Source organism: Salvelinus namaycush, chromosome 19 (genome assembly GCF_016432855.1).
Source record: "Salvelinus namaycush isolate Seneca chromosome 19, SaNama_1.0, whole genome shotgun sequence".
In the NCBI taxonomy this organism is placed as follows: domain Eukaryota; kingdom Metazoa; phylum Chordata; class Actinopteri; order Salmoniformes; family Salmonidae; genus Salvelinus; species Salvelinus namaycush.
This window is the reverse complement of record NC_052325.1, coordinates 27936112-27962086: the sequence shown is the minus strand read 5'-3', so window position 1 is coordinate 27962086 and position 25975 is coordinate 27936112. Positions and strand designations below refer to the sequence as shown.

Genomic DNA, 25975 nt, shown 5'->3' with positions numbered 1-25975 from the left:
AGCTGTGATGCAGCCAGTCAAGATGCTCTCGATGGTGCAGCTATAGAACTTTTTGAGGATCCGAGGGCCCATGACAAATCTTTTCAGCCTCTTGAGGGGGAAGAGGCGCTGTCGTTCCCTCTTCACGACTGTGCGGGTGTTTGTGTGTGTTAAGTCTTTAGTGATGTGGACACCAAGGAAGTTGAAGCTCTCAATCCGCTCCACTACAGCCCCATCCATGTGGATGTGGCCGTGCTCTCCCCTCTTTATGCTGTAGTCCACGATCAGCTCCTTGGTCTTACTGACGTTGAGGGAGAGATTGTTGTCCTGGCACCACAATGCCAAGTCTCTGACTTAATCCCGGTAGGTTGTCTCACCGCCATCAAACTTGATGATGGTGTTGGAGTTGTGCGTGGCTATGCAGTCGTGGGGGAACAAGGAATACAGGAGGGGATTAAACACATACCCCTGAGGGGCCCCTGTGTTGATGGTCAGCATGGCGGAAGTGCTGTTGCCTACCCTCACCACCTGGGGTCTGGGGCTGTCTCATTACGAAGTCCAGGATCCAGTTGCAGAGGGAGGTTATCAGTCCCAGGATCCCCAGCTTGGTGATCGGGTTGGAGGGCACTCACCTTTCCTCACTTTTTCAACTGCTACCGTGCGGGTCCCTGCGGGGAAGATAGCTGAGGACAATCTCTCTGTTCTTGTGACTGAAGTGTCAAATGCAAAAAATAATGGCAGTAAATTATCCTGCAGAGGTTAACCAGTGATAACTAGAGATATAACTTTAAAGCTAGAATCCTTAACTGAAACAATAACAAAGTGGTAACCCAACCCGTGTTTTGGTAAAAAGCTGAGGGATGGACCTGGAGAAATGTAAACACTATCAAATTTATAGACAGAGCTATGCAAAGACTGACCATCCATCATATTAAAATTATAGTTTTAACCATGTTTTGAGGCAATACAGTGTTTGTTTACATTTACATTGTTTAGAAACATTGGAGTAAAACGAGCTTGTATTTTGGTTCTGATGGTGTACGACAGTTGAACTAAGCTCATGAGGGATTTATAAGTTATCCTTTAAGAGTCAATGGGTATACAGTATATCATTAATTTATGACTATATCATTAATGTATGCTAAGAATGTGTTAGTTGTTGCTGCCGGTTAGTACTCTGTATGATCATGGAGTAAAAAGCGTTGGCCATGCACGTATTAAAGAGAGAGAGTGCAGAGCTGTGACCCTGCATGAGTAACCTGCTAAAAAAAAGTCAACTGTGTCAACCCCAGGAGTGGAATTTTCGAGGGTGTTTAGTGGTGTGTGTGGTTGACTTCTGAGTAAAGTGTTGACTAGGGTTCAGTCAGGTAGGTGACATTTAGAGTTTTTTAAATTGTATTTTGTACTGCCTTGATGTTCTTCTCTGTTACGTTCATTTGTGAGTCGCATTATCTTGTTTTGCATTTCACGTTTTAATTCCTTCTGTTGCGTATGAAAGTAGTGTAGTGGATCATTGGAGTAAAGCAAGCTTGTATTTTGGGTTCTGATGGGTTACAACAATTGAACTAAGCTTATGAGGGATTCATAAGTTATATTCTATAACAATCACTGGGTATATATTTTTAATTTATACGTAGCAACTAAAAATTCCAGGTTTAACCATTATTTTATTCCATATGACTCTTACGCCGCACAGTATCATCACTCCAGGGATAGCCAACCCTGCTGCTGGACAGCAACTGGGTATGCAGGCTTTTGCTAAATCACACCTGATGTTTGACATTTTACTGCACTGTAAGGATCTAATAATGCAAGCAATTCGCTGCACCCACTATAACAACTACTAAACTGTCTATGTGAGCAATAAACTTTGATTAGATTTTTGATTCAACTAATCAGTCCTGGTGAGCAACTAGCAGAATAATGTGTTCTTGTTAAGGGTTTGAGTGCAGCAAGGTAGTTCTCCCAGGTTAGGGTTGTTCCCCCCTGGTGATAGAGTCTTTCTGTGGTGGGATGTGTCTGGCCTTGCTCCAGGTATGAGGTATTAGCTCGCCTGCCTGCGTGTCACGGGCTGTGGTGGTTGACTACCGTCACGGGCTGTAGTGGTTGACTACCGTGGTGACTCCTGTAGTCAAATATTTTTTGTTTTCCGTGAAGGCCTGCCCCAGATTGTCTCTACACAGCAAATTCCCCTATGGACTTCACCAAGTGAGATCCTAAGTGAATATGTTATCATTAAAATTGAGCTATTTAAAGGTATTGGACAGTCAAAATCATGTTTTTCATGAAACTGGATGATATTTAAAGGAAACCAGATCAAAGTATGATGACCAAAGTATGAAAAATTACAATTGATTCTAGATTGATAATGTTTGATCATAAAGTTACTGGTCAACTCCCCCATGTCAAACACTTGGATTCGTTATTAAGGGAACAAGGTGACATCGCCTTCAGTCTAATTTTAATTAACCAATGGCAACATTTCGAAAAGTACTGCCTTGTAACCAACATTGGAGAAGGCATGTTTACATAGGGATGTGGTATATAGCTAGATACCCACTCTACTGGTGCCAAAATTTGACTTTAGGGTGTCATCAAATATAAATAAAAGTTTACCCTGTTCATCAATGGCAAAGATTCTTATATGTTTCCCCTTTCATCTCTGTCTGGTGTTAGCTAGTTACTGGCTAGCTAGGTCTTCAGCTAGCATGGAACAAAGGGTGGGGGTGTCATTCAAAACTCTGAAGCAGTTGTCATGTCAACACATTGATCAGTGCTGTTGTGAACTGCATCACAAGAGACATGCCAAACAGGGGATGTATAAAAAAGAATTGATATCATTGATGCAATTTCAATGTTTGAGTTGCTTTGTGTATCAGCAAATTTGCTTGAGATGATTTTGTTGCAACATGGCTGACTGCATCCAAGTTTCTTTACATGGGAGTTTCAAAGAGCTGTCAGTCAAGATGAGCTCATGAATATAAGCTCCCGGCATACTCAGCCTCTTTACAAACTTCCTGGTAGTTAGACATGACAGAAAAAGTACTTTTCAGAATGACTGTTTAGGACCTTTAATACAATACAATATGTATTTCATAAGGCCTCATGAGGGCTAACACTCTAAAACATACTGAATTGTTTGGATAACCCAACAGCTGAGTTGCATGCATTGGGTCACTTAGTTTGGTAGTTTTTTAAAAAGAGCAAGGTTGGATTTGGGGACTCTGGGTTACTGAGATATGACCGAGTGGGTCAAATCAGAAGACTGGAGGCTTGACGTAGTAGGGGTGTAGGTTCAGGAAGTCATTTTTGGCCACCCGTGAGAGTAAATGTAATTCCAGTTGATCTGTTCTGTTGAATTTTATTTATTTATTTTTAGCTTTAATTAAGCCTACAGAAGTATATGAGTTCCTTAAAAGCCTATGCAAATCATAATCGGATATCCCCAATGGGATAGTAATAATAATGTTAACATTTTTGTATTAGATTATGTGATGTGGAATAACTTTCAAGTAAAATGTTATGTTACAGTGTACAAAATTAACATGTTCGACAGGAATGACATTTACTCTCACGGATGGCCAAAAATAACTATCTAAATAACTATCTGAAAATAATCTATGGATTATGTTTAAAAAGACCGAGCTGCTTGGCCAACCCAGAAAGAAAGTGAATAAAAACTAATTTGATAAACCCTGTTTGGATCATTTGAAAAACCCAACATGTTGGCTTGCAAAGTGATGTCTAAATCTGATAAATATCCAGCAAGAATGGGGATATCCAACCTTCTGAATTTTAGATCACCAGCAACCTGCATTCAGAATGACTGCCAGGGTTGGGAATACTGAAATATGAGACTACCTAAAGCAGTGGTTCCCAACCTTTTTATAGTCCCGTACCCCTTAAAACATTCAACCTGCGTACCCCCTCTAGCACCAGGGTCAGTGCACTCTCAAATGTTGTTTTTTGCCATCATTGTAAGCCTGCCATACGCACACTATATGATACATTTATTAAACATAAGAATGAGTGAGAGTTTTTGTCACAACCCGGCTCGTGGGAAGTGACAACGAGCTCTTATAGGACCAGGGCACAAATAATAATATAATAATAATCAATGATTTTGCTCTTTACTTAACATTAAAAACCTTATTTGTTCATTGAAAATTGTGAATAACAGGTTAATGAGAAGAGTGTGCTTGAAAGAATCCCCATAACTCTGCAATGTTGTGTTGTATTGGAGAGAGTCTCAGTCTTAAATCATTTTCCACACACAGTCTGTGCCTGTATTTAGTTTTTATGCTAGAGAGGGCAGAGAATACACTCTCACATAAGTACGTGGTTGCAAAGGGCATCAGTGTCTTAACAGCGCTATTTGCCAAGGCAGGATACTCTGAGTGCAGTCCAATCCAGAAATCTGGCAGTGGCTTCTGATTAAATTCAATTTTCACAGAACCGCTTGTTGCAATTTCGATGAGGCTCTCTTGTTTAGATATTGGTAAGTGGACTGGAGGCAGGGCATGAAAGGGATAATGAATCCAGTTGTCTGTGTTGTCCGTTTCGGGAAAGTACCTGTGTAATTTCACACCCAACTCACTCAGGTGCTTCGCATTTGACATTTGACATTGTCCGTAAGCTTGAGTTGATTTGCACACAAAAATCATACAATGATGAAAAGACCTGTGTGTTGTCCTTGTTAATGCAGACAGAAAAGAGCTCCAACTTCCTAATCATAGCCTCAATTTTGTCCTGCACATTGAATATAGTTGTGGAGAGTCCCTGTAATCCTAGATTCAGATCATTCAGGCGAGAAAAAATATCACCCAGATAGGCCAGTCATGGGAGAAACTCGTGATCATGCAAGCAGTCAAACAAGGGAAAATTATGGTCAGTAAAGAACACTTTATTCTCATCTCTCAATTCAAGAAAACGTGTCAATACTTTGCCCCTTGATAAGCAGCACAATTCTGTATGTTGTAAAAGCGTTACATGGTCGCCGCCCATATCTTTGCATAATGCAGAAAATACACGAGAGTTCAGGGGCCTTGCTATAACAAAGTCAACCATTTTCACTGTAGTGTCCAAAACGTCTTTCAAGCTGTCAGGTATTCCCTTGGCAGTTAGAGCCTCTCGGTGGATGCTGCAGTGTACCCAAGTGGCATCGGGGGAAACTGCTTGTACTCCCGTTACCACTCACAAACTTTTACAGATGCACAATCGAGAGCATCCTGTCGGGCTGTATCACCGCCTGGTACGGCAGCTGCTCCGCCCATAACCGGAAGGCTCTCCAGAGGGTAGTGAGGTCTGCACAACGCATCACCGGGTGCAAACTACCTGCCCTCCAGGACACCTACACCACCCGATGTCACAGGAAGACCAAAAAGATCATCAAGGACAACAACCACCCGAGCCACTGCCTGTTCACCCCGCTATCATCCAGAAGGCAAGATCAGTACAGGTGCATCAAAGCGGGGACCGAGAGACTGAAAAACAGCTTCTATCTCAAGGCCATCAGACTGTTAAACAGCCATCACTAACATTGAGTGGCTGGTGCCAACATACTGACTCAACTCCAGCCACTTTAATAATAGAAAAATTGATGTAATCAATTTATCACTAGCCACTTTATATAATGTTTACATACCCTACATTACTCATCTCATATGTATATACTGTACTCTATACCATCTACTGCATCTTGCCATCTTGATGTAATTAAATGTATCTCTAGCCACTTTAAACAATGACACTTTATATGTTCTCATACCCTACATTACTCATCTCATATGTATATACTGTACTCTATACCATCTACTGCATCTTGCCATCTTGATGTAATGTATCACTAGCCACTTTAAACAATGCCGCTTTATATGTTTTCATACCCTACATTACTCATCTCATATGTATATACTGTACTCTATACCATCTACTGCATCTTGCCTATGCCGTTGGGCCATCACTCATTTATATATTTTTATGTACATATTCGTATTCATTCCTTTACACTTGTGTGTATAAGGTAGTTGTTGTGGAATTGTTAGGTTATATTACTGTTAGATATTACTGCATGGTCGAAACTAGAAGCACAAGCATTTCGCTACACTTGCATTAACATCTGCTAACCATGTGTATGTGACAAATACATTTGATTTGATTTGATGTCTCCCTGTCATGGCTTTTGCGCCATCAGTACAGATACCAACACTTCTTGACCACCAAAGTCCATTTGATGTCACAAAGCTGTCCAGTACTTAAAAAATATCCTCTCCTGTTGTCCTGGTTTCCAGTGGTTTGCAGAAGAGGATGTCTTCCTTAATTGACCCCCCATAAACATAACGGACAAATACCAGGAGCTGTGCCAGGCCCGCCACATCTGTTGACTCATCCAGCTGTACAACATAGAATTCACTGTCTGGTATGCGAAGCAGTAATTGTTTCAAAACATCTCCTGCCATGTCACTGATGTGTCGTGAAACAGTGTTTCACGACACAACCATATCCGCGGCAGCAGGAAGAATTAAGTCCTCCACAATAGTATGGGGCTTGCCTGTCCTAGCCACCTGTCACGTCCTGACCGTAGATTGCTTTGTATGTTTCTATTTTTTGTTTGGTCAGGGTGTGATGTGGGTGGGCATTCTATGTTTGTATGTCTAGGTTTTGTATTTCTATGTTTTGGCCTGGTATGGTTGCCAATCAGAGGCAGCTGTCTATCGTCGTCTCTGATTGAGAACCATAATTAGGTAGCCTGTTTTCCCACGGGTAGTTGTGGGTGGTTATTTTCTGTTTAGTGTTTTTGTTGCACCTTTCAAAAGTATTATGAATACTTATCACGCTGCACTTTGGTCCTCTTCTCCTTCTCCCGACGACAATCGTGACACCACCATATAAGATGCTTCTAGCTCCTTATTTTTAAATTTCATTTTACCTTTATTTAACTAGGCAAGTCAGTTAATTAAGAACAAATTCTTATTAATGGTATCTGTTGCTTTTATACATGTCTTACTATTCGAAAGTCATCTTAATTCTCGCTCAAAACCTCCCGTGGCTTATTTTTAAGTTTGGCATGTTCTGTTTCTAAATGTCTGCGCAAGAGTGAAGGTTTCATCGAGTTGTGAGATAATACTTTTGCACATATAACACACTGTGGCTGAGGAAAGGCACTACTTCCAATATAAGTGAACCCCAAATCAATGTAGTTCCCATCATATTTGCGCCGCTTCGATGGTCCAAAGTCCCTGTCTGTTGTTTGGTGCTTTCCCGGGTAAGGGGGGAGTAACTCTTTGGCTGCATCAGATTCACAACTGTCAGTGTCCATGCTAAGTTAGCTGGGCTAACAACAAATGTAGAATTACTGATGCTAGCATTGGATGTGCTCGTGGAAGCAGAACAACTTGTGTTGTCGACAGGTGCAGGTGTAGAACTGCTGGTATGTGTCTCTATGGACGCGGACCTTACTTTTTTTAACCATTTATCAATTTTCGAGCAAACGGAATGAGCAGCAGCTACGTTTGGCTACATATTGGAATTCCCGCGAGAGAGTAACGGTTAATGTGATTGGATGTTAATTATTTGACTAGGATACCTGTATTTGACATTGTGTTGTTATTTCGCTGAACACTAGATGGTTTAATTTTATTTTTGGCAGTGAAACGAGGCTACTAAGGTGAGAAAGAAACCTCACCCAAATGTATAGCCCCGTTGGAAAATATAAACGGACTGTTTGAAAATGTGAATCACATTTATATTTGGCATACCCCCGATGGCATTGTACATACCCCAGTTTGGGAATACCTGACCTAAAGCTTCTAAACTGGAACAACCATTTCAGTAATTGGCGCAATAAATCCAATTAACACGTCGGCTTAGTTTGGAAAATGTATGACATTTATATTTGAGATGCATAACATTAATTAATCATTGTACTTGCAATTTTTAAATCAACCTGAAATAGAGCACGCTGTGAAATATGATTATGATGGGCGTGGTTTTGGTTCAACTCTGGTTATTAACACCAACACGGGTTATTATACAACAATGAGTGTTAATTCAACATTTAATTATGTTCAGAGTAGGCCCTTAACATTATGTCATATGAAATATGTATAGTATTGTGTTAAATAATAAACAATTTATGATAACATATTTGCTAAGGATCTCACTTGGTGTAGTCCCTTGGACTGAAAAAATATTTTTTTATTTTATTTAACCTTTATTTAACCAGGTAGGCTAGTTGAGAACAAGTTCTCATTTACAACTGTGACCTGGCCAAGATAAAGCAAAGCAGTGCGACACAAACAACAACACAGAGTTGCACATGGAATAAACAAACGTATAGTCAATAACACAATAACAGTCTATATACAGTGTGTGCAAATGGCGTGAGGAGGTAAGGCAATAAATAGGCCACAGTAGCAAGTAATTACAATTTAGCAAATTAACACTGGAGTGATAGATGTGTAGATGATGATGTGCAAGTAGAAATACTGGTGTGCAAAAGAGCAGAAAAATAAATAAAAACAATATGGGGATGAGGTAGGTAGATTGGATGGGCTATTTACAGATGGGCTATGTACAGCTGCAGCGATCGGTTAGCTGCTCGGACAGCTGATGGATGCAACAACCATGTCTCTGTCACTAACAAATACAGTCTCGGATAGTACTGTATCTCTACAATTCACTTGAAAGGCAATGCACTCTAGGAAAAAGTAAAAATAAATAAAAAATAAGGCTTTACACCAAGCAGTGTGTTTATTTAAAATGTTCCAGTGTCTATAGGGGTACACTCTTTCAGTGTTCATTTAACACTCTCGGTGTTGATTTAACACTGGATAATTTGTGTAGCTGTGGGGTGTGTTTGTGTGGGAGACAGACATTCAGTTGACAAGTAAGGGATTCAGTGGATGGTTAGAAAGAAGCATGATACTTTTGTATGTGAGATCATTTTGCTTGCTGAAGATTTTGGACAGTGTGATGTGATCCTTGGTTCTAATAGTTCATTTGAGTCTATTATGGCAATGCGTGACTAAAACTCACAAGTGATTCTGTGTGTCTCTTTGTTTCAGCTATGGATTGGAGTCAGATGTTGCAGTTCTTGCTCTTCTCACTCCTCTGTCTCATTGGCAGCTCCAAGGCAGTAGGAGGTAAGTAGGATGAACTTTACCCACAGAATTCATCAGCCATCAATCAATCAATCAACCATGTTACGAGGACAGCTAGAAGTACTGATTGAATTAAACTGGATCAAGTTAACAGCTCTATATCCAGAAACATGGTCCTTCACTTTGTCATGTCTTAAGTCTGACCTCTGGTGGGGGTTGATGGAATTATATAATTTTATAAAGCAACGCTGCAAATATCTGCGTGCAGTTTTAAACTACCCTTCCTCCATTTTGTTCCATGCTGGCTGAAGACCTGGCTAGCCAGTAACTAGCTAACACCAGACAAACATGAAAGGGGAAAAATATAAGAATATTTGCCATAGATTAATAGGGTAAACTTGTAATTATATTTGCTGACACCATTCAGTCACATTTTGGCACCAGTAGAGTAGCTATCTAGCTATATAAACCATGCCCCTCTGCAAACATGTCTTCTCCGATGTTGGTTAAAAGATGATAGTTATTTAAATTAGGTAGGAGAATATCATGGTACAGTTCCATTGGTGTATTAAAATAAGAGTTAACGTGATGTCACGTTAACGTGGGGGAGGGGACCAGTAACTTTATGATCAAACTTTATCAATGTAGAATCTACAGTCATTTTTCATACCTTGATCATCATCATTTGATCTGGTTTCCTTCAAATATCATCCAATTTCATGAAAAACTTAATTTTATATATTCATGACCTTTAAATCAACACTGAAAGTGTTGTCTATGGACCCCATATAAAAACCGGAACAGTGTTAAATTAACTTTCTGCTTAGTATAAAGCCTTATTCAAATATTTCCCAGATTGTCTTGCCTGAGTAAATTGCAGAGTTACCACCCATGACAATATTTGTTATTAACAGAGACATGGTTGTTGCATTCATCCATTTTCAGTCATATGGACTTCACCCAGTATTAAGTGAGATCCTCAGTGAATGTTAAAATAAAATATATATATTTAACACAATACCATATGTCTTTCATAAGGCCTTATTTTGAGGGCCTAGTTTTACCCTAATAGAGGGGCCTGAAACTCATACACATCACTTTGAACCAAAACTACGGCCGGCGTTGGCTGTTTTGCAGGTTGATATTTTAGAATTGTTTGTTTCAATATACTACACAAAGATAAACTACATACATTTTTCTAAACTAATCCAATCACTTAGTTCTTAATGTTCCTAACCCTGGCAGTCATTCTGAATGCAGGTTGCAGGTGAATTCATTTTCCAACTGTTGGATCTCCACCCACTGATTGGATTTCAATAGGAATTACACATCACTTTGTAAGCCAGCATAATGTGATTTGCAGGCCTGATGTGGCTTGTAAAACATGGATTTCAGGCCCTTGTATTACACTCTCAGAATAAAAGGTTTACGTTTGTTGCTAATGTTGCTAACAAACACTTAATCAATCAATGTACCAATGTACCTGCACAAACAGATATTGAAACAAACAATTCAAAATAAAAAAAAATCCTGCAATAGAGCATGCTGGGAAATATGATGGGCATGGTTTTAGTTCAAAGTGATGTGTATGAGTTTCAGGCCCCTGTATTTGGTTAAAACTATGCCTGCAAAATAAGGCCTTATGAAATACATATGGCATTGTGTTAAATATACATTTTTTATGAAAACATATTAATTTAGGATCTTACTTTTTGAAGTCTACAAGACAAAAAATGGATGAATGCAACAATTATGTCTCTGTCACAAAAAAATAAAGTAATGGGTGGTAACTCATTGCACTGTGGGAAATATTTGAATAAGGCTTTACACTAATCAGTGTGTTCATTTAACCCAGCTCTGGTGTCTATGGGTCCACAGACTCAACACTTTCAGTATTGATTTAACACCATCAGTGTTAATAAAACATGAACACTGGAGAATTTGTTCTGAAGAGATATATTTTGAAAGGGCCATCTATGTAAAAACTCTGTCTATGCATACTACATGACACGCGTAATAATTGCATACTTTTTTGGTGTGCATCATTTCCCCAATATATTCTGTTCTTTAAGAGGTGGCCTCATTAAATAAGATGGTGGTCCTCAAACAGTCCCTGTACTGCATGTTTGTCTTTACTCTATATACTCTTTGTGTGCAGAGCTCTGTGTGGACAAAGGACGAGAGACTGAGCGGGTCTTTTCAGTTTCCGGTGATGCTGCCATGTTGACGTCCACCCTGGTGGACCTCAACATGTTTGACAACCGCAGCATCCCCTATAACATCTCATGGTATGACCCAAGGACTGGGACAGAGCTGACCAGGGAGACAGGAAAGACTCTGGTGCGGGGGAAGACACTCTGGATTTTTAACATCACGATGGAGGATGCTGGAGACTATGTGTGTGTTGTGAGGTAGGGGCTATACTTTTGTCTGCTGTGTGTGTGTGTGTGTGTGTGTGTGTGTGTGTGTAAATCTTTCCTGTTACCTTTGATAACAGACTACCCTCCAGGTGCTACAAGAAGGTTGCCTTACTGATTGTGAACCACACCAACCCAGAAGAATGCAGTCGACCAGAAATGGCAGAACAGGTCCTGACCAAAACAGCCAACTCTTTCCTGAACTGCCCATTGAGTGACCATATCAGGGAAGTGGACAATTACTCCATCCAGTGGTACAAGGTGAGTCCAATGGGGTAAACAGACAGTGCAGTTTAATAGGAGAGTGTTGAGAGGGGACGCCTGACAGCAGGGGCGGACTGGCCAAATGGCATTTCGGGAAAATACCGAATGGGCTGGTCCAATGGGATAGTCTAACTTGTTTTTTTTTTGTACAGAATTAGAATTATCTGGCTAAGAATGGGGGCCACAGAGACAAAAACGGGCATTTTGGGGGCCTCAAGGAAAGGAAATGGGCCAATGTCGGGGCCTCAATGGAAAAAGAGTCTGGTGTGTCAGAAATGCCATGGCGGATTTCTGGTCCCATGTGTCACGTTCGTCGTCCTCCTCATCTGAGGAGGAGTAGTAAGAAGGATCGGAGGACCAAAATGCAGCATGATGATTATCCATTTTAATTAGAAAACTTGAAAACAAAGAACAAAACAATAAACGGACAAACGAACGAAAACGCAACAGTCCCGTATGGTGACATACAAAAAGACACAGAAACAGGAACAATCACCCACAACCCACAATACAAAACAGGCTACCTAAATATGGTTCCCAATCAGAGACAACGACTAACACCTGCCTCTGATTGAGAACCATATCAGGCCAAACACATAGAAATAGACAAACTAGACATACAACATAGAATGCCCACTCAGATCACACCCTGACCAAACAAAACATAGAAACATACAAAGCAAACTATGGTCAGGGCGTGACATTACCCCCCCCCCCCCCCCCCCCCCCCCCCCCAAGGTGCGGACTCCGGCCGCAAAACCTAAACCTATAGGGGAGGGTCTGGGTGGGCATCTGTCCGCGGTGGCGGCTCTGGCGCGGGACGTGGACCCCACTCCACCATAGTCATTGCCCGCTTCAGTAACCTCTTTGGAGCGGCGACCCTCGCCGCCGACCTTGGACTGAGAACCCTAATAAAGGGCCCCACTGGACTGAGGAGCGCCTCTGGACTGAGGGGCGCCTCTGGACTGAGGGGCAGCTCCGGAATGAGGGGCAGCTCCGGACTGGCGGGCAGCTGCGGACTGGCGGGCGGCTCTGGCGGCTCCGGACTGGCGGGCGGCTCTGGGGGCTCCGGACTGACGGGCGGCTCTGGGGGCTCCGGACTGACGGGCGGCTACGGACTGACGGGCGGCTCCGGACAGACGGGCGGCTCAGGACAGACGGGCGGCTCTGGCGGCTCAGGACAGACGGGCGGCTCTGGCGGATCAGGACAGACGGGCGGCTCTGGCGGCTCAGGACAGATGGGCGGCTCTGGCGGCTCAGGACAGACGGGTGGCTCTGGCGGCTCAGGACAGACGGGTGGCTCTGGCGGCTCAGGACAGACGGGCGGCTCTGACGGCTCAGGCGGCGCTGGACAGGAGGAAGACTCAGGCGGCGCTGGACAGGAGGAAGACTCAGGCGGCGCTGGACAGGAGGAAGATTCAGGCGGCGTTGGACAGGAGGAAGACTCTGGCAGTGCTGAGCAGGCGGGAGCACCTGTAGTGAGGAGACGGAGAGACAGCCTGGTGCGGGTGGCTGCCACCGGAGGGCTGGTGCGTGGAGGTGGCACTGGATAGACCGGACCGTGAAGGCGCACTGGAGGTCTCGAGCACCGAGCCTGCCCAACCCTACCTGGCTGAATGCTCCCCGTAGCCAGGCCAGTGCGGCAAGGTGGAATAGCCCGCACTGGGCTGTGCTGGCGAACCGGGGACACCCTGCGTAGGGCTGGTGCTATGTACCCCGGCCCGAGGAGACGCACTGGAGACCAGATGCGCTGAGCCGGCTTCATGGCACCTGGCTCGATGCCCACTCTAGCCCGGCCGATACGAGGCGCTGCTATGTACCCCACCGCGCTATGCCTGCGCACCGGGGACACCGTGCGCCTCACGGCATAACACGGTGCCTGCCCGGTCCCTCTCTCTCCACGGTAAGCACGGGCAGTTGGCGCAGGTCTCCTACCTGACTTCGCCACACTCCCCGTGTGCCACCCCCCAAGAAATTTTTGGGGCTGCCTCTCTGGCTTCCAGCCACGCTTACGTGCTGCTTCCTCATACCGCCGCCTCTCCGCTTTCGCTGCCTCCAGCTCAGCCCTGGGGCGGTGATATTCTCCAGCTTGTGCCCAGGGTCCCTTGCCGTCCAGAATCTCCTCCCAGGTCCAGGAGTCCTGCGATCGCTGCTGCTGCTGCCCGTTACCACGCTGCTTGGTCCTTTGGTGGTGGGTGATTCTGTCACGTTCGTCGTCCTCCTCATCTGAGGAGGAGTAGAAAGAAGGATCGGAGGACCAAAATGCAGCATGATGATTATCCATTTTAATTAGAAAACTTGAAAACAAAGAACAAAACAATAAACGGACAAACGAACGAAAACGCAACAGTCCCGTATGGTGACATACAAAAAGACACAGAAACAGGAACAATCACCCACAACCCACAATACAAAACAGGCTACCTAAATATGGTTCCCAATCAGAGACAACGACTAACACCTGCCTCTGATTGAGAACCATATCAGGCCAAACACATAGAAATAGACAAACTAGACATACAACATAGAATGCCCACTCAGATCACACCCTGACCAAACAAAACATAGAAACATACAAAGCAAACTATGGTCAGGGCGTGACACCATGCCTGACAATGCTGGAAAGCCTGTTTGAAATCTTTCTTTTCAGTAATTCAGTCCATTTCTCTGTATGCTTAATTTGTGTTTAAAACTATAGGAATGTAGGGTTATTACTACTAGTGACTACATTTGAGACAATGTTACTTCAGACACAGTATATACACTTTCATTGTTCATTTCTCTCACACATTGTACTGCATTGAATTGTTCTGAGAGTTGGTCTTCTAAGGTAAGACATTATCAGAACTTATCTGTAATTGTGTATTCATTTTGTACTACTAGCCATATTCCATTACCACTACCTTTCAGTGTGCATTTCTATTTTAACCCTGTCAGGGCTGTGAACCCATTGTGGAAGATGATCCCTTGTGGAACAGGTTTAGCTATGTCAGTCACAATGTTTTACTCCAAGTAAAACTGGTCACCCTTGAGGATCGTGCGTTCTACACCTGCACCATGACCTTTAACTTGGAAGGGCTCAGCGGCAGGATCTCAGAGACCATCAACGGTATGGTCGACGGTGAGTATTGCTGGCACAGCTCATAAAAGTGGTCCTTAACCACAGATCTAGGATCAGATTATTACCATATACCCCCAATCCTTACCACAGCCATTACAGAGATACAGTGAAAGTCAAACTGGTTACTGATCATTGCTAGACAACCATGTCAGGTCTTGCCATAGATTTTCAAGCAGATTTAAGTCTAAACTGTAAATCGGCCCCTCAGGAACATTCACTGTCTTCTTTGTAAACAACTTCAGTGTAGATTTGACCTAGATTTGACCTTGTGTTTAAGGTTATTGACCTGTGAATTCATCTCCTAGTGCCTGTTGGAAAGCAGACGGAACCAGGTTTTCCTCCACGATTTTGCCTGTGTTTAGCTGAATTCCGTTTCTTTTGTATAATGAAAAGCTATCCGGTCCTTAACGATTACAAGCATACCCATAACATGATGCAGCCACCACTATGCTTGAAAATAGGGAAAGTGGTAGTCAGTAGTGTGTTGCATTGGATTTTCCACAAACATAAGACTTTGTATTCAGGACAAAAAGTGAATTGCTCTGCCACTTTCTTTGCAGATTTACTTTAGTGCCTTATTGCAAACAGGATGCATGTTGTAGAATATTTCTATTCTGTACAGGCTTCCTTCTTTTCACTCTGTCAATTAGGTTAGTATTGTGGAGTAACTACAATGTTGTTGATCCATCCTCAGTTTTTTCCTATCACATCCATTAAAGTCCATAACTGTTTTATAGTCACCATTGGCCTGATTGTGAAATCCCTAAGCAGTTTCCTTCCTCTGACAACTGAGTTAAGAAGGACACCTGTATCTTTGCAGTGAATGGGTATATTGAAACACCATTCAAACTGTAACCATCCAAAGTGTAATTAATTTTACTCCTGAACTTATTTCACCATGCTCAAAGGGATATTCACTGTCTGCTTTATTTTTATTTGACCCATCTAACAATAGTTGCCCTTCTTTGCGAGGCATTGGAAAACCTCCCTGGTCTTTGTGGTAGAACCTGTGTTTGAAATTCACTGCTCGACTGAGGGACCTTACATGTAATTGTGCTGTATGTGTGGGGTACAGATATCAGGTAGTCATTCAAAAATCATGTTAAACACTATTATTGCACACAGAGTGAGTCCATGCAACTTATTGTGTGACTTGTTAATCAACATTTTACTCCTGAACGTATTTAGGCTTGCCATAAGAAAGGAATTGAATACTTATTGACTGAAGACATTTCAGCTTTAAATATTTTATTAATTTGTAAACACTTTGAAAAACATAATTCCACTTTCACATTATGGGATACTGTGTGTTGGCCAGTGATACAAAGATTTAAATGTAATCCATTTTAAACTCAAGCTGTAACACAACAAAATGTGGAAAAGGTAAATGGGTGTGAATACTTTCTGAAGGCATTGGAAAGTACATGCCCCTGAATCAGAGGTTATGATTTCATAGAGGCTGCTTTGAAACTTTGCTCTGTGAGAGCTTAGAAATGGTTGTGTTCAATAGGGTCAGGTGACTGCATATTTCTGTGTCTGTCTATGATGTTTATGAATCATTGTCATCATTTCAGAGGAGTATTGCCTGGAGCCCAAAGTGGTTGAACCTGCCAATGAGATCATCAAAGCAGATTTGGGTGAGTAAGCCACTATAAAACATGTACTGTATATGTGTGTGCATGTGTTCGTGTGTGTGTGTGTGTGTGTGTGTGTGTGTGTGTGTGTGTGTGTGTGTGTGTGTGTGTGTGTGTGTGTGTGTGTGTGTGTGTGTGTGTGTGTGTGTGTGTGTGTGTGTGTGTGTGTGTGTGCGTGAGTTTGTACAGTTGTACTTTTAATGCATGATGCAAATAAAGAATTCAATGTTTGCCCCCTAGGTTCTTCCTTCAGTAAGATGTGTCGGGTGTTTGTCCTGAGTGTGGGGAAAAAACATTGTGCAAATTTGAATTGGATTTCTAGAGAATTTGTCTCAGAGCGCGTCTTTCAGGAATCACAAAGGTAGGTTGAGACAACACAACAGCATCACAATACACAATGTAAGAATTCTACAGTTCCGTGAAGAAGTATTTGCCTCCGTTCTGATTTGCTCTTTTTTTGTATATTTTTTATCCTGAATGTTATCAGATCTTCAACCAAAACCTAATATTAGATAAAGGGAACCTGAGTTTAAAAATAAAAGTTACAAAAATGATCAAAGTTGTGCACCACCCAATTCCCCTGTGCCTCAGAACCTCAACAACTTTCTGTCCATCTGTCTGTGAGTTGAAGCTGAGGCGCAGCTTGGTCATGCAGCAAGACAATGATCCATAACACACAATCAAGTCTACATGAAAATGGTTAAAAAGCAACAAATGTGAAGTTTTGTAATGGCCAAGTCAAAGTCCAAACCTAATCCCAGTTGAGATGTTGTGGCAGGACTTGAAACGAGCAGTTCATGCTTGAAAACTCACAAATGTCGCTGAGTTAAAGCAATTCTGCATGCAAGAGTGGGCCAAAATTCCTCCACAGCGATGTGAGAGACTGATCAACAACTACAGGAAGCATGTGGTTGCAGTCTTTGCAGCTAGAGGTGGCACAATGAGTTATTGAGTGTAAGGGAGCAATTACTTTTTCACACTTGCATAACTTTAATTAAATAAATGAAATAAGTATATATATATTATTTTTGTACACTCAGGTTATCTTTATCTAATATTAGGCTTTGTTTGAAGATCTGATAATATTCAGTATAAAAAATATGCAAAAATAGAGAAAATCAGAAATACTTTTTCATGGCACTGAATATGCCTGTCTTGTCACACCTGCTACCACTCTCTCGCGCCAGGCTGCCCAGCACTGTGCACTCCTGCCACCATCATTACGCACACCAGCTTACCTCGTCACGCGCATCAGCGAATTATTGGACTCACCTGGATTCAATCACCTGTGTTATTACCTCCCCTATATCTGTCAGTTCCCCAGCTCTTTTCCCCTGTCATATGTCGTTATGTTACCTGTGTGTTGACGTTGGTCCATGTCTGTTCCTTATTCAATGTTTACTCCCGTACCTGCTTCTCTACTCCGGCGTTGGTCTTTACATGTATTCTGTGTCATCCAGATGGCTGTTCTACTGTATAGTATTTAAACTGTTGGTACCATATCAGGTATAGCGCTAAGATTACGATAGAATCCATATACCTGAACACACAGTAGTGCTTCCTTTGAATGGAACTGAAGATAACATACACTGCTATTTTGTGAACTGTGGCCATGATGGTTTGATTGAGCGTTCACAAGGGGGAACTTGTCTGTCTTCTCTCCCTCTCTTCCCCTCCCCCTAAACCAGGGAGTGGAGAGAAGAGAATGGTGTATGGTTGGAGCTTAATTTGACTTTCTTGATGGTGCAAGAGGAGGACTTTTACATTAGCTACACGTGTAAGGTTTCCAGCGACAGAGGCAGTCCTTCAGCCTCCTTCACACTACAGCCTACAGGTTAGATAACACTTTCTGGAAGATAACATAAAAATGTTTCAAAAGAGATCACATACATATTATCCTGTCCATTTACCCTTGTTTTGATAATGTATAACAACTGCAACCTCACCACTTTTGAAAAAACTGGTTGAAGAATTAAAGCCATTCAGCTTGACCTTGGGTAAAAACTGTTATAAATGCTATCTTCTCTCTTTTTCTGCACAGATCCAAACAACCTGCTCCCTATTGGGGTACTACTGACTAGTCTGGGATTGGTGTTTACTGTTAGTGTTGTTATTTACCATCGTTTTAAGATTGACATTGTGCTGTCGCTAAGGAGGGTGTTCCCGCTTCTCTACACAAACACAGGTACACAATGAGAGACAGTTTACCGCACATATCCTTCCCAAACACACTCAAGGAAACATGAATAGAAACATACCTGAGCACGCACACGCAGACATACACACGCACGGACACCTACACACTATCTGCAGACTCATTGTATGGTGTGCATTCACAAAATGTAAACTCGCACTAACATAAACATACATTCCTACACCAGATAGACAGTAATGCACATACAGCATGTCTCCCCACAAACCCCCAGGCCCACACTTAAACCCACACACACATGAATGTTGCATTGCTTGTTTCCCACTCCCCACCTGACCACAAGTAAAATCAGTAGCAAATGTAGCAAGGTACTGTAGCACATCCCACATGCCACAGCTGCAGTATGCAAGCACTGCATTTTCCATGACAGAGGAAGCAGAGAGAGGAAGATTAATACGAGGCACTGAATAGGCCATGTTACCATGAAACACAAGCAACTATGGTGTCATTAATAACCAAGCCTCCCCTGTTAGGCAGGTTTGTGGAGACTTTTGTTCCAGCCCAGCACTAACACACCTATTTTGTTTTACCTGTCCTTGTCCTGCATGTGGCAGACTCTGATGGGAAGCTGTATGATGCGTACGTGGCGTACCCCCGTCTGTTTGGGGATGGGGATGGGGGCAGGGCCTGTGGGGAGGCAGAGATGTTTGCCCTCCACACGTTGCCCCAGGTTCTGGAGGGGAGGTATGGCTATAGGCTCTTCCTACTGGGCCGGGACAGCCTCCCAGGGGAAGGTAAGACATCTCTGTTCGACCCTGGGGATCTAGGTTCCACAAGATTATCTTAACATTGGCATTAGTACACATGTAGCATGATGATGAAATATGTGGAATCTTTCTGAAGTCCTAAAGACCTTCTGAAACCATCTTAATGGTTAAACAATGTTGTAATAACCATTTTCCCTGCTCCCTTTCCCCCTCTCCCTCTTCTCCCTCCTCTCTTTCCCCCTCCCCCTTTTCTTCTCCCTGACCCCCCTCTCCCTCTTCTCCTCCCTGGCTCCCTCTCCATCTTCTCCTCCCTCCTCCCTATCCCTCTTCTCCTCCCTCCTTCCTGCCCCCCCATCGCCTTCTTCTCCTCCCTATCCCTCTTCTCCTCCCTCCTTCCTGCCCCCCCATCGCCTTCTTCTCCTCCCTTTCCCTCTTCTCCTCCGTCCTCCCTGCCCCCATCTCCCTCTTCTGCTCCCTCTCCTTCTTGTCCTTCCTCCTTCCTGCCCCCATCTCCCTCATCTCCTCCCTCTCCCTCTTTTCCTCCCTGCCCCCCATCGCCTTCCTCTCCTCCCTCTCCCTCTTCTCCTCTGTCCTCCCTTCCCCCTCTCCCTTTTCTCCTCCCTCCTCCCTGCCCCCATCTCCCTCTTCTGCTCCCGCTCCCTCTTGTCCTCCCTTCTTCCTGCCCCCCATCTCCCTCTTCTCCTCCCTCTCGCTCTTCTCCTCCCTGCCCCCCCCCTCTTCTTCTCCCTCCTCCCTGCCCCCTCCCTCTTCTCCCTCCTCCTTGCCCCCTCCCTCTTCTCCTCCCTCCTCCCTGCCCCCCTCTCCCTTTTCTCCTCCCTCCTCCTTGCCCCCCTCTCCGTTTTCTCCTCCCTCCTCTCTCTCTAGCCGTAGTAGATGCTGTGGAGGAGAGCATGCTGGCCAGTCGGCGTCTCCTCCTGGTCTACTCTGGCTCTACGTTCTGCAGTGGCCACAGTGACAGCAGCAGCGGTGTCCTGGAGAACTGGCAGAGCTTCGAGAGGCAGACGGCCATGCACCGTGCCCTGCTGGAGGGCTCCCTTAAGGTGGTCCTGGTGGAGCTGGAGGAGGTCACCCCTACACAGCTGGCCCTCTTCCCTGAGTCGGTGCGCCACCTCCGGGAGCGCCAGGGCGCCATCTGCTGGTGGAAGAGTAGCAGGACAAGGAGGACCAAAGGGTTGAGGTGTGGGAGGTGGAGAAAAGAGGAGGTGGAGGAGAAGAGACGGGAGCTGGCTTCGCCCCCTCTCTCCTCACCCTCTCTTTTCTTGTCCTCATGCTTCTGGAAGGAGCTGAGGTATTATATGCCCGTGAGGGGCATGAGGACGAGGTGCCCAGAGAAGAACAGCCTGTTGAACTTGTGATGGGATTGATGGGCTTTGGAGAGGACAGTGTTAGACATAAGGAGGAAATATGTTGAATGAAAGAACTTCTGATACCATGGAGAGTATAAATGTTGTTCCTGACTCTCACAACACATTTTCATGAAATATTCTTGAATCAGACTTTGGAGGACTGATCCTCTGGGATGATATTTATTTGAGGCAGGATGATGATTGATCATCCTGCCGATTTAATGTTGTAAAATGCACAGTTAAGAGTGTATTAATATTAATTCTGAACATATTGGCAGAGCCACTCAAACACACACACATGCACACACACAATTTACCACCATGTTGTACATACACACCGCATCTGTGAGAGAGCTTTAATAAAGAGAGCCCAGTACATTCTATACAATGTATTTGATGTCTTTATTTGTCTACTTAAAAAATGTTCCCACCAAAATGTTCCTTTATTTCTTTCAGATTTGTTAATCCTCCAATGAGATAAGCTATAAGTGTTTAAACTAATATTTATGGATGCAGTTATTTGTTATGAGGCCAAAGTATTTATGAACAGCTTACCGACAGTTAATATTAAATGTTTTCTAAATGGTGAGCTGACTATTAACAAATACCTTATATGATTTATTAAACACAGTCCTGAAACTTCCCAGACACTTCCCAGAAAGGGTGTGGCGGTTTGCAGAAGTTGGTTGCGTGCTAGCTCTTCTGTTATGTCAAGCTTACATACAGGTAGGACTGGCTGTGACTGGTAATCTGCTTTACTGTAATCCAATGTGATCATAGGCCATTTCAAAGAAAGTGTGGTTAGGAGGACTGGAGATTCTAAAATCCAATGGGGGAAAATCCAGCTGAGGTTGTTTCACACCTGAAGAAAACATTCTCCAGCAATGTCTTGTCAAACTGAAGAATCTTCCTTAAAATCACACTTCAGTCAACCTGAAACCACTCAGTGTAAAACGAAGTGAAGAGGAGGACCTTGGGTTTATCATCTCTAAGAAGATACATGGATTCATGTAAGTATTGTAATTGTTACTGCAAACTATTGGTACACTTAGGATTAATATTTAGCATGAAGATAGCCATTAGGAAGGATTAACAGCAGGTTTAAAGTTAGTTCTGATAAAAAGAGTAAAACTTTATAGATTTTTGAATGGTCCTGCAACTAAGTCATGAGGTCCACCTGGCTACCACAACACAGTGTCTTCAGTTAAGTTTGTGGTCCTCACGGAGAAGCAACTCCACCATGGGGCTCATGTTGTGTCTCAATTGCAATGGCTCATTAGCTAGTCCTCACTATGCAGCTCTGCCTGGAGGCTCTCTAAAGTCTTGTTCACACTGCAGGCCTTAAAAGGATACTTTAGTATTTTGGCAATGAGGTCCTTTCTCTACTTCCCCAGAGTCAGATGAACTCGTGGATACCATTTTTATGTGTCCAGTATGAAGGAAGTTAGAGGTCGTTTCGCAAGCCAATGCTAACTTGCGTTAAGGCAATTACTGGAAGTCTATGGGTATCTGCTATTGTGCTAGTAGATATCTATTGATCCCCTACACTATTTTGTGTTTGTTTTCTCACATGAACAGAAATTGAGCAAACAGTGTAGAATCTTTACAACCAGGAATTGACAGAGGGATTTCTACTAGTTAACACAGCCACAAAGTCAGAACAGCTTTCCCATTATGACAACAGATTCGTTCTTGCGGGAGAAAACAATTGGCAAATATCACAGCCAGTCACAACACTGGCAGGTAAGTAATACTGTGAAACACTATCGTTCCACTATTACTGCAGATATATTATGGACATTTTCTCAAATTACAATCCAAAAATCCTATGTGTAGCACCTTTAACCAGTGATAACTAGAGAAGTAACTTTAAAGCTAGAATCCTTAATTGAAACAAAAACAAAGTGGTCCCCCCACCTGAGGGATGGGCCTGGAGAAATATAGGCTCTCAAATTCATAGACACCGCTATGGATGCAAGCACTGACCATCCACGATGTTTCCATTTACATTGTTTACAAACATTGGAGTAAAACGAGCTTGTATTTTGGTTCTGATGGTGTACGACAGTTGAACTAAGCTCATGAGGGATTCATAAGTTATATCCTATAAGAGTCAATGGGTATACAGTATATCATTCATTTATATGTCCAAAAATTGATGTAGCGTCTAAGGAGTCCAGCTTTAACCATTAGTTTCTTGTTAGATCCTGTCACGCCCTGGCCATAGAGAGGCTTTTATTCTCTATTTTGGTTAGGCCAGGGTGTGACTAGGGTGGGCATTCTAGTTTTTTTTATTTCTATGTTTTCTGTTTCTATGTTTTGGCCGGGTATGGTTCTCAATCAGGGACAGCTGTCTATCGTTGTCTCTGATTGGGAATCATACTTAGGCAGCCTGTTTTTCCACCTTAGTTGTGGGTAGTTGACTTTGTTAGTGGCCTGTATAGCCCTAGTAAGCTTCACGTTCGTTTTTTTGTTTCTTGTTTTTGTTGGCGACATTCTTAAATAAAAATAAATGTACGCTCACCACGCTGCACCTTGGTCCGGTCATTTCCCTGACGATGTTCATGACAGATCCATCCTTTGAAGTTTCAGGATTTTGAGGAACTCCCTCTCCTGGTTTTATAATTCTTATCACAAACGGTGCGCTTCATGTTGTCATTTATATGCTTGGAGATAATTGTGTTAGGTTTGGACACCCTCCACAAATGAATTACTGTTGTGCTATGTGTACAAGTGTCAGAAGATTAACCTTATCTGTCTTACCATGTGCGTTGCTATAATGCTGAGAATGTGTTAGTCGTTGCTGGTTAGTACTCTGTATGATGATGGAGTAAAAGGCATGGACCATGCACGTGTTACAGAGATAGCATGCAGAGCTGTGGCCTTGCATGGTGACTAAAGAGTAACCTGCTAAAAAGTATGTCTTAGTGGTGTGTGTGGTTGACATCTGAGTAAAGTGTTGACTAGGGTTCAGTCAGTTAGTTGACATTTTGTGTTTTTTTAATTGTATATTTTGTACTGTCTTGATGTTCTTCTCTGTTACGTTCTTTTGTGAGTTACGTTATCTTGTTTTACACTCTGAGTTTTTCACTCCAAATCTTCTCTTTGTTTTGTCTCAAGTCATTCACGTCTTGAACATCAGTCATCAGATTCATTGTGAGAGGTCAATCATGTCAGATATGAGTAATTACATTGACACCGTGTGGGAAAGTAATTTTCATTCATTTTCCCCTATGCCGGTTTTGGCGATCGTCCAGTAATGAATGACTTACTATAACCATCATAATACTGTACTTCTCTCACTAGAGAGCTTTTCCACCATCCATTTCAATGGGTAGAAATTGTTACTGTAGCTGGTTGACTAAAGCCGTTAATCGGACATTTCGGTCAACACTTTACTGTAGGTATCCTTGTTGATGACGCCTTTATAACAGCTATATTACACATTATACCAAATGTCATAAGCTGTCATAAGTATTTTTAAATAGTAGTGAGTAATGGCATAAGATGTTGTAAAACTAGTTAATAATGGGTTTTATAGATGACTGTTCATCCTGTTGTCATATTCTCTAATGTCAACTGTTAGTAACAACTGCTATTACACAGTCTGCAAGACAACTTATGTCATATGTTATTACATGCTACATAAGAGTCTACATACCAGATGTTATAACAGGGTGTTTTGTCATTTACCAACCTCTGTGTCACATTATTAAATTGAATGGAATGACGGACGTCATAACCTTGTCATATGGCTTTATAGTGTGTGCACAGACACCTTCAGTATAGTGACATTCATTTGAGGTGTTATGAAACAGCTACTGTATGAATGTGCTTATACCACAGGTTGAGTTGAGTATCACAAAATGTTACCATTCAAATGATCTGCAAGAAACATGGGCAAATGGGAGCACAGATGTAGATTTGATTCTGGCGCCTACTAGCACTCTTGTCTCCACATCCTGTAGTGCTTCTGTCAAGGCACAGCCGTATCACTGTAGCCTAGCAGTTAACAGCGCTGGGCCAATAACTGAAAGATCGCAGGTTTGAATCCCCAAGCTTACTAGGTGAAAAATCTGTGTGTTCCCTTGAGCAAGGCACTAAACCCTAATTGCTCTTGTCAGTAGCCCTGGATAAGAGCATCTGCTAAATGACTAAAATGTAAAAATGTAAATGCCATATTGCCAATGGCACATCATCCAGAATAGACACTATGTTGTTACACGATATAAAGCAAAGATATCATACAAAACTTCAGACAAACGCCATGTCGTAGCAGAATGTACATTTGATATCACTCTCATTACAAGTGGACATAAGTAGTGTGACACCACACAGTTGATAACTTAGTTATGTCATGATGTGGCCCTTTCTGAGTATAGATGATGGCTTCTCACTCTCTCCTACACCCAGGTTCTGTTATCGCTGGTCGTAAATTCCTGGCGGAGACCCATTCCCCCTTTTCATGCAGAGAGAGACCACAGAGTGATCAAGGGATTTCACATGGCCGAACTCCTAAATCTCCAAAAATGGGAAAATTAAACTAATTGTCCACTTGTGAGAATGTGGGAAATGTCCGTGGACACTTAAGTGACAGTTATGTTGAGTGTGTTTCATTTGGTGAGCTCACGAAGGACAGGAGACACACATAACTGTATCTCTGAATGTGTACATTTCTCAATTATGGTGTTTGCATCTAATTCTTGAATAATATGATTGAGTAAAGATGAAACTATTTGTGAAATGATGTATAACCTTTAATGTGAGAGAATTGTATTCCCTTTAAAGTTTAACCAAGTCATTGGCCCTCCCCCATGAGCACAGACATGATCAGGCTCATAGAACCTCCTTTTCTACTGTTACGAATTAAAGCCCCTCCTAAGAAAATCCTCTTTAGACTGAGCAAACCCACAGCGTGAGCTGCGATTGCGAATAGTTTAGACCACGCATACCTTGGTGTAAACTGAGGTGGCACAGGTTTGAGTACCAAGATTAGAAAACCATACCACATGGAGCACTGGCTACACGGCTGGAAACGGCTCAACTCTGAGACTATCGATCCCTACAGAATAAGAGCAAATCTTAGATACTAATTACTAGTCTGCAGCTAGAAATTATGTAAATCTGGGACGAGAATACCAACATCCGCCGAAACATCTATTCTTTGAGAACA

General features: G+C 42.8%; 1 protein-coding gene across 1 annotated transcript; it reads left to right on the top strand.

The window, feature by feature from the left end:
• Window positions 1-475: 475 nt before the first annotated feature.
• On the top strand, window positions 476-20818 carry LOC120063963 (interleukin-1 receptor type 1-like). Its single transcript, XM_039014273.1, has 11 exons — window positions 476-587; window positions 9045-9122; window positions 11239-11491; window positions 11578-11758; window positions 14699-14882; window positions 16457-16519; window positions 16757-16877; window positions 18205-18350; window positions 18558-18701; window positions 19283-19462; window positions 20321-20818. The coding sequence occupies exons 1-11, from the start codon at window positions 476-478 to the stop codon at window positions 20809-20811; spliced, it is 1953 nt and encodes a 650-aa protein (XP_038870201.1). The 3' UTR covers window positions 20812-20818.
• The last annotated feature ends 5157 nt before the right edge of the window (window positions 20819-25975 follow it).